This window comes from Lepidochelys olivacea (assembly GCF_965140295.1).
Source record: "Lepidochelys olivacea isolate rLepOli2 genome assembly, chromosome: 2".
In the NCBI taxonomy this organism is placed as follows: Eukaryota; Metazoa; Chordata; order Testudines; family Cheloniidae; genus Lepidochelys; species Lepidochelys olivacea.
Window position 1 is genome coordinate 269,862,332 of NC_140412.1, and position 12,748 is coordinate 269,875,079.

The 12,748-nt window shown below is 45.4% G+C and overlaps 1 protein-coding gene across 2 annotated transcripts; it reads right to left on the reverse strand.

Moving 5' to 3' along the window:
• Positions 1–1,656: 1,656 nt before the first annotated feature.
• Positions 1,657–12,515, reverse strand: LOC311515925 (GTPase IMAP family member 9-like). 2 transcript variants are annotated; one of them, XM_084619440.1, is made up of 3 exons: positions 12,391–12,515; positions 4,891–4,939; positions 1,657–4,131 (listed from the first exon to the last, which is right to left on the reverse strand). In XM_084619440.1, exons 2-3 carry the CDS (start codon positions 4,922–4,924, stop codon positions 3,119–3,121), a joined length of 1,047 nt encoding a protein of 348 aa, XP_084475566.1. In that variant the 5' UTR covers positions 4,925–4,939; positions 12,391–12,515; the 3' UTR covers positions 1,657–3,118. The 2 variants fall into 2 exon arrangements, with proteins under 2 accessions (XP_084475566.1, XP_084475567.1); XM_084619441.1 differs by lacking the exon at positions 12,391–12,515 and adding an exon at positions 10,988–11,193.
• Between the last annotated feature and the right edge of the window lie 233 nt (positions 12,516–12,748).

Sequence of the window (12,748 nt, forward strand, 5' to 3'; positions counted from 1 at the left end):
ACCTGCTCCCACATGCTAGAGAGGAAGGTGAAAAAACCCCAAGGTCTCTGCCAATCCGAATGCACCCTAGGATTGCATTTGCCTCTTTCACAGCCACTTAGCTTGGTGGCTCATAGTCAACCTCGGATCAATGAACACACCCAGGTGTCTCTCCTCCTCTGTCACTTCCAACTGATGAGTGCCCAGCTCGTCGCAGAAATTCTTATTAGTAGACCTTTAGTGTATAACTTTGCACTTTGTAATATACAATTTGTCACTCCAGTCTTCAAGGTCATCAGGCTTTCCTGCATAATATTCTCATCCTGCTCTGAATTGACAATGCACCCCAACTTTGTATCATCAGAAAATTACATTAGCACACTCCTACTTTTTGTGCTAAGCTCATTAATAAAAACATTGACTGATTTGTGCCAAGACTGATCCTTGAGGAACTCCACTAGTGACCTCCTTCCAGTCCAATAGTTCACCTTTCAGCATAACCTTCTCCCCTTTCTCCCAGTTTCTTACCCACCCATGCATCAATCTCTTATCTCACCCAACGGTCACTTTGACATTTACCAGGATAATGATGCTGAGCCACCTGGCTGCAGGAAGGACTCTAGGAGGGATTGTTCCTCCAACTGTCTTGGGTGCAGGGGGAATGTACACACTGTACCATCTCTTTCGATGCTAATGCCTGCTATCTCTTGTATCCCCAGTTAGGTAGTTGGGTTGGTGAGGAGGTGTACGGGGCTAGGCTCTCCCTTCTCTCTGTCTGCTTTGTAGTGACTGAGTGGCTCTAGAAAGAAGTGTCTATGCTTCGCATGTAAAGGGACTGCCATTGTGCCTGGGCCTTGAACAGCAGATGTGGGGCAGTTAGACTCCTCGCACCATCCCTCTCTTCATGCCCTAGACCCTTCATGCGAAAGGTCTAGGGAATACCTGCACTTAATCTTTGGAGACAGTTTTAACATCAGCAAACCCAGACATGATTTTAATAATAGCAAAACATTTATTGTTATCAGCAAAGTATGAAAGCAGCAGGGACCATCTATATCACCATTTGCATCTAGATCCCAGCCAGTGTCAACGTATCACTAGAAGCAGTCTGTATACACAACCAAATGTATGTACATCTTTACTTTGCGGTAACAGGTGGCAGTAAACACATTTCACAAGTACAAAAACATGCTTTGTAGGATGGTACGTGCTTTGGCAAAGGAAAAACAGCATGAAAAATAAAAATAAAATCAAAAGCAATTATTTCTGCACCTTCAGTTCTAGATGTCTATTACTCACAAACCTCACCACAAAACCTTGCATAGAATGCACACAGATGTCACATAGTAAGCTAACTAAACCCTTGGCACTCCTACCTAGCCCAATTTTGCAATAGTAAGTAATACAGCTGAATTGTTATCTAACTCCTTAATTGACTAGTGAAAGATAAATCAGAAAGAATCAGGTTTAACTTTCAGTTCCCAGGTTGGGTTTGCAGTACTAACAATGGAAAAAAATACCTAGAGTGAGCAAATTTGATCTGGAGATACGGCGAGACAAAAACATGAAACCTACAATGCGATTTTCACAGGAATTTTTAAAAAAGGGAACAAAACCTATAAATGAATTTAAATTTACTCTGATTGAAATGATTCAATTTTATACTATTGAGTACTTCACTGCAGAAAAGAGTAACAGCTTTCCATTTTTTCTGCTTTAAAAAACAAACTAACAAAGCCTTCTCAAGTATTTCCATATAAATACATTATGCAAATTGGAGTCAACCAACCACCACCTGTAATAATAGTGAGGGAAAACAATGAGTCCCAGGCACTCATGTCTAAAGGAATGTATGTAAGGGGAGTTCACACTGTGCTCTGCCTTCCCCCGGGGCCCAGCACTGGAGAGGGAGTCTTGGGCTATGTCTAACCTGCGGAGCTAGGGGTGTGATTCCCAGTTTGCACTGGCAGACTCATGCTAGCTCTCGTGCAGCTAGCGTGCTCAAAATAGTCACGACTGCATGGGCAGCAGCAGCGGGACAGGCTAGCCACCCTGAGTGCACCCCAGCGGGGTTCAGGCGGGTTTATACTCAGGGAGGCTAGCGTATGCCGCTGCTCATGCTGACATGGCTACAGTACTATTTTTAGTGTGTCAGCTCAAGGAGAGCTAGCGCGAGTACGTCTACGCAAGCTGGGAATCACACCCCAGCTCATAATATAGACATAGCCTCACTCTGAGCCTCTCATGCTGGATGGGCTGCCAAAAAACTGCTTCAGGTCTTGTGGAGTAGTGAAGAAACTCTTTCTCCCATCATACTAAGGAATGACTTTTGCAGGGTACCACACCCTTGGATTAAGTCCCTTTCTGGTAAGCAGGCGTCTATATTTATTCCACTCTGCACTTGCACTAGGTTCTGGTCTAAGCAAACACATATCTGCTCACCTTGGAATAGCAGTTTACCTGTTTATAGTTTCTCCCAGCACAAATTCTCTTTCTTGGAATCTTGTAAAGGTTATAACTAAAGTCACAGTGTCTTTTCCTTTCCATTCCATTCCATTCCTCTTCCTCATTCTCCTTCATGATTAGAAACTAATGTACAAAAACTGTGGTAATTCCTTTCCAGGCTGTTCTTCACCTGTATGATTCTCAGACTGGGTCTCCTGTTTCTATTTCCCAAATTTTCTGTTTATCTACCAAGGAATCTACAAGTCAACTATTTCTTTATTAGCTTCCTGAAGTGTTCCTGGAGCAGGAGCCCAGCAGTGCATAGTGCATAGCAGATGCGTACATGGCAATATATATTGCTTCTACCATGTATGTATATTGTTCATGTTTATACTAAGTCATGTAATTACATTGCACACATTGAATTCATGCATTATAACGGTGATAGCAATTAGCCTTTGGAACAGATTATCAAAGCATGTGATAGATTCACTAGCACAAGGGAGAAAGTATCTTAGCAATTAAGGGCCCATTTCATTCCTTGTGTAGCTCTACTGGCTTCAGTGGAGCTACATCAGGGATGAATTTGGTCCTAAAATGCAGAATGTTGGGGTCCGTACGTGTAACAAGCAGTGAAACTTCATTTGTGACTTTTATAGACTCAGAATAACAGGATAAAGAAGATAAATGTAGCTCAGTCATCATTAAACCAACGCATAATTACTGCAAAAGCAAGTGTAAAAGAATCCAAAAGCATTTTCCATATTATATCACTTTCAGCTTCTTCCCTGGCTCCTGCTTGTTTTGCAGCATAATCTCTCTCTTTTTCTCCTAAAAGTCTCAATTTTTGTTGTTGCAAAACCATCTCCTTTTCTGCCATGTCTTTCTCCCACATTATCCTCTCCTTTTCATCTGGATACTGCTTTTGTTCTTCATCCCTTATTTTTAATTCTTCCTTGAGTTGTTTTATTTGCTTCTCATAATCACGTTTTATTTTCTCTGTCTCTCTTTCCAGCTGCTCTGCATAGGCTTTTTTCAGCTCCTCTATTTTCTCTTGAAGCTTCTTCTCAGCATAGTTATACATCTCATTCGTGTGATATGTGCCTCCGTTCTCCTGCACCATCTTATCTACCATCTCCAGCAGCTCATTAACCTGGGCATCCCGTTCTTCTCCGGTTGTTCTGTTGTTGAATGCACAGTATCGTTTTCCAAATTTTCCTACCAGCTCACAAAGGCCTTGGGCAACAGAGTCTTTTATGAACTCTTCTAATTCGGTACCATCTAAATCATCTTTCCGAGTGAATAACAGGATCATGTACCTCATGGACTCAGCTCCAAAAATATCTTGTATTCGTTTGACTGCTTTTTTTTCCTCCTCAGTGTAACGGCTCAGTGGCACCACTAGAACGATGGCATGGGGCCCTGGGGAGGAGGCTACAATACAGCGACTGATCTCTCGACAAGTTTCTTCCACTGGTACATGCGTGTCAAAAATGCCAGGAGTATCAACCACCACCACATTCCTCTCATTCCAGATTCTTGCCCCCTTACTGCAGTTTGCAGTTACAGACTTTGGTGAGAGTTTGGACTCAAACACTTTCTTGCCAAGGATGGTGTTTCCTGTTGCACTTTTCCCAGCTCCAGTTTTACCTACAAGGATGATTCTCAGTTCTGATTCCCCAGTGTAGCGGCCGACATCCCCTGGGGCTGTTGGAACACGTGTGAGATATTCATGACATTACAAAGAAAACCAAGTAGAGATGGGTAGCTTTGAGGATTTCTGCCTATACAACTATAGACATTTGAATGTGCAAAGGTTAAGACGTTTTCACTTTAGAACTGAATGGCACAGTAATTGATGGCCTGATCCAGCTCCCATTCAAGTCACTCCACATTGGGAATCTTTCCACTGACTTCACTAAGAGTTGGATCAGGATCTATGGGCACTAACTTCTCACCTCTGAGGGTTTAGCTTCAGAACTAGTGATCATTGGTTTACTGGCCTCAGAGTCACTCGTGGACACTGGTCCACATCCCAGAAGACAAAGCAGTCTGGGCCATCTCTACACTTGGGAGACACAGGATTGGAAGAGCAGTGTTCCTGGCAGGTCAGGAATGTGGTGCACTGACAGTCTGGGTTAGGAGGGAATATCTTTCAGAGTGGCTGCATGCACTGTCCTTGGCTCTTCAGCCTTTATACTCATGGGCAGTAATGATTATAAAAAGTCGCCAACTATAAAAACCCATTTTAAAACCTCTTTTGTCATGAGCCCCTGCTACACTTCTGACCTTGTTCCTCGGGGGTTCTTACCCTTATTTACGATATTTCCATCAACACTCAGTGCAGAACATTAATCTCAAATGGGAAGGAGCTCACCTACAGACAATAAACCTTTAAGTATTTATACTTATATTAATTAAGGGCAAAGAAGGGACAGGATAGAGTCCCAACTGTTATTTCCTTACCATCGGTTTGTTCTTTCTGTATCCAGCTTTCCATTTTTACTTGAAATATCTGTTGAAAAACAATTTTATTTAAAACCTAGAAGAGCCTTCACACAGAAGAACGTACTACAGATATTCAGATAAAAGAGAAACTTCAACAACCATCTATGAATACTTTTGTGTCATATATGAAGTCACCCCTCTGTCTTTCAACTGGAAAGGATTATGGCAGAAAATTAAATGCAAAAGAAGCTAAATGTGAATGACACATTTTGAAGACCCTTTACTAAAAATTGTGAAGAAAATCTGGACCTGATTTTGAATACTGGCCTCTAATTTAGCACCTGAATTTTTATAGGCATATTTAATTCATAGAATCATAGAATATCAGGGTTGGAAGGGACCTCAGGAGGTCATCTAGTCCAACCCCTTGCTCAAAGCAGGACCAATCCCCAACTAAATCATCCCAGCCAGGGCTTTCTCAAGCCTGACCTTAGAAACCTCTAAGGAAGGAGATTCTACCACCTCCCTAGGTAACCCATTCCAGTGCTTCACCACCCTCCTAGTGAAAAAGTTTTTCCTAACATCCAATCTAAACCTCCCCCACTGCAACTTGAGACCATTACTCCTTGTCCTGTCATCTTCTACCACTGAGAACAGTCTAGATCCATCCTCTTTGGAACCCCCTTTTAGGTAGTTGAAAGCAGCTATCAAATCCCCCCTCATTCTTCTCTTCTACAGACTAAACAATCCCAGTTCCCTCAGCCTCTCCTCATAAGTCATGTGTTCCAGTCCCCTCATCATTTTTGTTGCCCTTCGCTGGACTCTCTCCAATTTATCCACATCCTTCTTGTAGTGTGGGGCCCAAAACTGGACACAGTACTCCAGATGAGGCCTCACCAATGCCGAATAGAGGGAAATGATCACATCCCTCGAACTGCTGGCAATGCTCCTACTTGTACAGCCCAAAATGCCATTGGCCTTCTTGGCAACAAGGGCACACTGTTGACTAATATCCAGCTTCTTGTCCACTGTAACCCCTAGGTCCTTTTCTGCAGAACTGCTGCCTAGCCATTCGGTCCCTAGTCTGTAGCAGTGCATGGGATTCTTCCTTCCTAAGTGCAGGACTCTGCACTTGTCCTTGTTGAACCTCATCAGATTTCTTTTGGCCCAATCCTCTAATTTGTCTAGGTCCCTCTGTATCCTATCCCTACTCTCCAGCGTATCTACCTCTCCTCCCAGTTTACTGTCCTCTGCAAACTTGCTGAGGGTGCAATCCATGCCATCCTCCAGATCATTAATGAAGATATTGAACAAAACAGCCCCAGGACCAACCCTTGGGGCACTCCGCTTGATACTGGCTGCCAACTAGATATGGAGCCATTGATCACTACCCTACGAACCGACTAGCAAAGGGAAGGGGAGGCACCACCTAGATCCAAGTGCTCCTTACCCCAGAGGGAGGGCTGTCTCCTCTGCACACATCTGAGTCTAGGGGAATGATGGGGGCAGGGGTGGCCTCAGCTCAGCACCATTTTATGCCCTCCCATCAGAGGGCAGGAGCCAATTTATATGATATCACAAACCTAACCATTCAAAAATCCTGAGTAAGACAGAAAACCCACAAGATTGGCTTAAGAATCTCAGGATTTTTACAACTAATAAATTTGGGGTTATTTTTAGTTGCCTTCTGGTTTTTGAGCCTTTAGGGTACAATCTCCTCACATTTGCAAGCTTTTCTCTCCAACTATGAGGGCTAGAAACTTAATAAGAAACTGAGAGTCAGATGTATTCACAAGACTCCATGAGCTGAAGCTTTAGGAAAAACACCAATTACCATGAGAGTCATGATCAAATCATAAAAGTTGGCAACACTGCTTACAATTCAATGTTCAGCCTGAAACAAACACGGACAATGGTAAATAAATAAATAAGGAGACAGGCAAGAAAACAATATCTCACTTTTTAAAGTCTCACGAAATTTAAGCCAACGTCAGAAGTTTAGGGGGTCCGGCTTGTGATTTTTGAACTCCTCAGTCTTGGCTATATTGACAAGAAGGGTTTCTTCAGGTATGTTGGCAACAAGAAGAAAGCCAAGGAAAGTGTGGGCCCCTTAATGAATGAGGGAGGCAACCTAGTGACAGAGGATGTGGAAAAAGCTAATGTACTCAATGCTTTTTTTTGCCTCTGTCTTCACGAACAAGGTCAGCTCCAAGACTGCTGCGCTGGGCATCACAAAATGGGGAAGAGATGGCCAGCCCTCTGTGGAGATAGAGGTGGTTAGGGACTATTTAGAAAAGCTGGACATGCACAAGTCCATGGGGCCGGACGAGTTGCATCCGAGAGTGCTGAAGGAATTGGCAGCTGTGATTGCAGAGCCATTGGCCATTATCTTTGAAAACTCGTGGCGAACCGGGGAAGTCCCGGATGACTGGAAAAAGGCTAATGTAGTGCCAATCTTTAAAAAAGGGAAGAAGGAGGATCCTGGGAACTACAGGCCAGTCAGCCTCACCTCAGTCCCTGGAAAAATCATGGAGCAGGTCCTCAAAGAATCAATCCTGAAGCACTTGCATGAGAGGAAAGTGATCAGGAACAGCCAGCATGGATTCACCAAGGGAAGGTCATGCCTGACTAATCTAATCGCCTTTTATGATGAGATTACTGGTTCTGTGGATGAAGGGAAAGCAGTGGATGTATTGTTTCTTGACTTTAGCAAAGCTTTTGACACGGTCTCCCACAGTATTCTTGTCAGCAAGTTAAGGTAGTATGGGCTGGATGAATGCACTATAAGGTGGGTAGAAAGCTGGCTAGATTGTCGGGCTCAACGGGTAGTGATCAATGGCTCCATGTCTAGTTGGCAGCCGGTGTCAAGTGGAGTGCCCCAGGGGTCGGTCCTGGCGCCGGTTTTGTTCAATATCTTCATAAATGATCTGGAGGATGGTGTGGATTGCACTCTCAGCAAATTTGCGGATGATACTAAACTGGGAGGAGTGGTAGATACGCTGGAGGGGAGGGATAGGATACAGAAGGACCTAGACAAATTGGAGGATTGGGCCAAAAGAAATCTGATGAGGTTCAATAAGGATAAGTGCAGGGTCCTGCACTTAGGACGGAAGAATCCAATGCACCGCTACAGACTAGGGGCCGAATGGCTAGGCAGCAGTTCTGCGGAAAAGGACCTAGGGGTGACAGTGGACGAGAAGCTGGATATGAGTCAGCAGTGTGCCCTTGTTGCCAAGAAGGCCAATGGCATTTTGGGATGTATAAGTAGGGGCATAGCAAGCAGATCGAGGGACGTGATCGTTCCCCTCTATTCGACATTGGTGAGGCCTCATCTGGAGTACTGTGTCCAGTTTTGGGCCCCACACTACAAGAAGGATGTGGATAAATTGGAGAGAGTCCAGCGAAGGGCAACAAAAATGATTCGGGGTCTAGAACACATGAGTTATGAGGAGAGGCTGAGGGAACTGGCATTGTTTAGCCTGCAGAAGAGAAGAATGAGGGGGGATTTGATAGCTGCTTTCAACTACCTGAAAGGGGGTTCCAAAGAGGATGGCTCTAGACAGTTCTCAATGGTAGCAGATGACAGAACAAGGAGTAATGGTCTCAAGTTGCAGTGGGGGAGGTTTAGATTGGATATTAGGAAAAACTTTTTCACTATGAGGGTGGTGAAACAATGGAATGCGTTACCTAGGAAGGTGGTAGAATCTCCTTCCTTAGAGGTTTTTAAGGTCAGGCTTGACAAAGCCCTGGCTGGGATGATTTAACTGGGAATTGGTCCTGCTTCAAGCAGGGGGTTGGACTAGATGACCTTCTGGGGTCCCTTCCAACCCTGATATTCTATGATTCTATGACTCTCTCCCCACACCCCATTCCTCCTTCTACCTGGAGAGGAAAGGGATGGCAAGCCGGGGAATTGAGACTTACTACTGCTCAGCATAGAGGACTCTGCCTAGCCCGTAGGCTATGTCCACCCTTGTGGCAGTGGGTAGCATACAGAGACTGTATGCCCAGCTAGCATGGGTGTAACTAGCAGTGTAGATGGTGAGGCGCACCTTAGGCAAGTATCAGAGTAGCAGCCGTGTTAATCTGTATTTGCAAAAAGAAAAGGAGGACTTGTGGCACCTTAGAGACTAACCAATTTATTTGAGCATAAGCTTTCGTGAGCTACAGCCCACTTCATCGGCTGCAACGATGAAGTGAGCTGTAGCTCACGAAAGCTCATGCTCAAATAAATTGGTTAGTCTCTAAGGTGCCACAAGTACTCCTTTCCTTAGGCAAGTAGAGTGCCCTACATGCCTGAACCCCAGTGTTTTACACCAAGGGTGGGCAAACTTTTTCGCCCCAGGGCCACGTTGGGGTTGCAAAATTGTACGGAGGACCGGGTAGGGAAGGCTGTGCCTCCCTAAACAGACTGGCCCCGCCCCCATCCGACCCCCACCCACTTCCCGCCCCCTGACTACCCTCCTCAGAACCATCGACACCTCCAAACCACCCCTGCTCCTTGTCCCCTGACCACCTCCTCCCGAGACTCCCCTGACCCTAACCGCCCGGGACCCCAGCCCCTATCCAACCCACCCTACTCCCTGTCCCCTGACCACTCCCTCCGGAGACCCTCCCAGACCCCACCCCCTACCCAACCCACCCCCCTCCCTATCCCCTGATTGCCCCAGCCTCTATCCACAGCCCTGCCCCCTGACTGCCCCCCGGGACTCCCTGCCCCTTATCCAACCACCCCTCCCCAGCTCCAGCCCCCATCCCTTGACTGCTCCCCTAGAACCTTCACCCTATCCAACCCCCACCCCATTCCCTGTCCCCTGACTGCCCCAACCCCTATCCACAGCCCAGCCCCCGACTTCCCCCCAGGACTCCCTGCCCCTTATCCAACCGCCCCCCCAACCCCCATCCCCTGACCGCCCCCCTAGAACCTTTGCCCCATCCAACCCCCACCCCACTCCCTGTCCCCTGACTGCCCCCCGGCTGAGATGGTCAGCGTGTGCACTGGAGCTCTCAGAGCTGACCAGAGATTCAAGTTTGCAGTTAGTGCTCAAATACCTGTAGCAGGCATGACTGGCATGTGTGTGTTCTTGATGCCCATCCTTGTCTCCATATCAACATTCCCCTATCTGGGTGTGTGGCTTAACCCAGTCCCCCAGGCCAAGTCATTCCTCACTCCAAACCATCCCCTAGCTAAAGTGTTGTGTAACAGGAGACTCTGTTGTGTCATAAAGAAGGTGCTTGTGTTGCTGAAACCTCGGCCATACTTCAGCTCCCTGTCCTCGGCAGGAGTGTTCCCCCTCCACGCCGCTGAGCTCCCTTAGTGTTTGTTATTTTCCTAGGGCTCACTCCGGCCTGTAGCCCAGAGTCGCTTGGTGGCCAGGAGGCAACGTTCTTGTGACTGCCAGAGTGGATTCCCTTAAACTACCCATCCTGCTCAACAGCCTTTTACCTGCACCTCTTTGTGCAACCCTCCAAACTTCTGCTGTGCTGCATCCAGCCCATTATTGGAGGAGTTGTGAAGAGCAGTGAGGAGAGAAATAATACAAAGGGATTGTCAAGGTTCCTTCCCCACTCTGAACTCTAGGATACAGATGTGGGGACCTGTATGAAAACCTCCTAAGCTTACTTTTACCCGCTTAGGTTAAAACTTCCCCAAGATACAAACTATTTTACCCTTTGCCCTTGGACTTCCACTGACACCACCAAACATTTATCTGGGCTTACTGGGAAAACATGGTTTGGAAACGTCTTTCCCCCAAAATCCTCCCAACACTTGCACCCCACTTCCTGGGAAAGGTTTGGTAAAAATCCTCACCAATTTGCATAGGTGACCACAGACCCAAGCCCTTGGATCTTAGAACAATGAAAAAGCATTCAGTTTCCTTACAAGAAGACTTTTAATAGAAGAAACAGTAAAAAGAAAAGGATCACCTCTGTAAAATCAGGATGGTGAATACCTTACAGGGTAATTAGATTCAAAACATAGAGAATTCCTCTAGGCAAAATCTTAAGTTACAAAAAGACACACAGACAGAAATAGTTATTCTATTCAGCACAATTCTTTTCTCAGCCATTTAAAGAAATCATAATCTAAAGCATATCTAGCTAGATTACTTACTAAGTTCTAAGACTCCATTCTTGTTCCATCCCCGGCAAAAGCCTCTCCCAGACAGACACAGACCCCTTTGATGTTCTCCCTCTTCCCAGCTTTTGAAAGTATCTTGTCTCCTCATTGGTCATTTTGGTCAGGTGCCAGCGAGGTTATCCTAGCTTCTTAACCCTTTACAGGTGAAAGGGTTTTTCCTCTGGCCAGGAGGGATTTTAAAGGTGTGTACCCTTCCCTTTATATTTATGACAGGGATCCAGAGAGATTCTAACAGAAAATGAGAAATGAGAATCATCTTGAAAAAATGCATCTCTGGAAAATAATCCAAACTACTGACTGAGTAGAAAGGAGAAACTTGGGAAGCACTGCTACAGAGAGAAACGTGGGGGGAACTACAGTGGGGAGCAAGGCCAGGTTTTTTTGGGAGCTGCAGATACAAAGGCATCACATGAGAGAACAAGGAATAATAACCCTAATATATGGCTCTGTTGATACTGCACCATCAATATTGCATTTAATTCTGGGCACCACCTTTCCAAAGAGCTATTGACAAAATGAAGAGAGTTCACAGAAGTGCAAAAATTATCCAAGGGCTGAACGGACTGGGGAAGATTAAAAGAGCTACACATGTATGGCTAAGATGCATCACAACTAAGGGCACAAAATAACTGTCTAGCAATATCTAAGTGTTTTAACACCAAGAAGGGAGAGACATTAGTTATGGTGGTACAAGGGAGTATAACAGGAGTAACAGAATAAAGCTACACCAAGAGAAAACTTAGGCTGGACCTGAAGAAAAATTTCCTGAGCGTGAGATGCATTTTACTAGACTGCAAACTATTTTCCTCAAGGGAAGAGATGGGAACCCTGCCACTTGGGACATTTAAAACTAGACTGAAAAAATTCCTATAAATGTCCTTTCTGGAACAACTCTGCATTCAGAGGGAGATAGAGTGGATGATCCACGAGGCCTTTTCCATCTCTAACTGCTGTGACTTTACAACTGGAGGGTTTTAAATCACCCCGAAGCATGCCTGAACACTGGAGACCTGCAGACTCTGAGGGACAGGAAGTTTCCTGTGTTTATGTGAAGGTTACTAGCATATGGTCTGATATTACACACACACGCAACCCCACATTAACTGTAGTTTCAATCAGGTTATGAGACATCAGAATCTAATCTGGTCTAGAAAAGATTTGGAAACCTCATATAGAAAAGCTGTCATCTCACTGCCTATCGCTGTGCCTGTAGGCATGGTCGAGCTATCTTCTCTGCTGGTTAAACGTAGAGAGGAATAGCAGCCTGTTACTTGGGTTTTCTCCCTTTGACTCCAGCATTTTCACAAACCTTTTTCCTTTAAACATATCACAGGAGTTTAAAACAAATTTGCCCTCCCCCATACACATACACACACCTGTGTGCTGCTTTCTTAGCCTGAGGAACAACAGTGTGGTCTTCCTGCAGATCTGGCCAACTTCTCCACTGCTCTTCCAAGCTGCGGCTGCTCCTGTTTTATTGGGGAAGAGGATGTTCTCTTCTGGCGTCTGTTGAATAAGCTCAGTCAGAGAAAAAAGTTCAGTTTCACTATGAGTATGTGCTGGGGGTGGGGAGAAAGGAGGAGGGGTTAGCAATCAGCCAATTGCCTTTGCCAGAAAGCCTCTCAGAGAGTTTTACAGACACTGAGCGATGTGCCCCTGTTTCAGAGAGGAAGAAAGCATCCCATAAGCATTCAAAAAATAATCCCACTGTCCAATAGAGTCCTCAGTCCCACT

Excerpts from the sequence above, each read along its gene's own strand:
- LOC311515925 (XM_084619440.1), bottom strand. The coding sequence starts at position 4,924 with ATGGAAAGCTGGATACAGAAAGAACAAACCGATG. Across the intron at positions 4,132-4,890 it reads ACAGAAAGAACAAACCGATG|CCCCAGGGGATGTCGGCCGC; the intron begins GTAAGGAAATAA and ends GTGTTCCAACAG.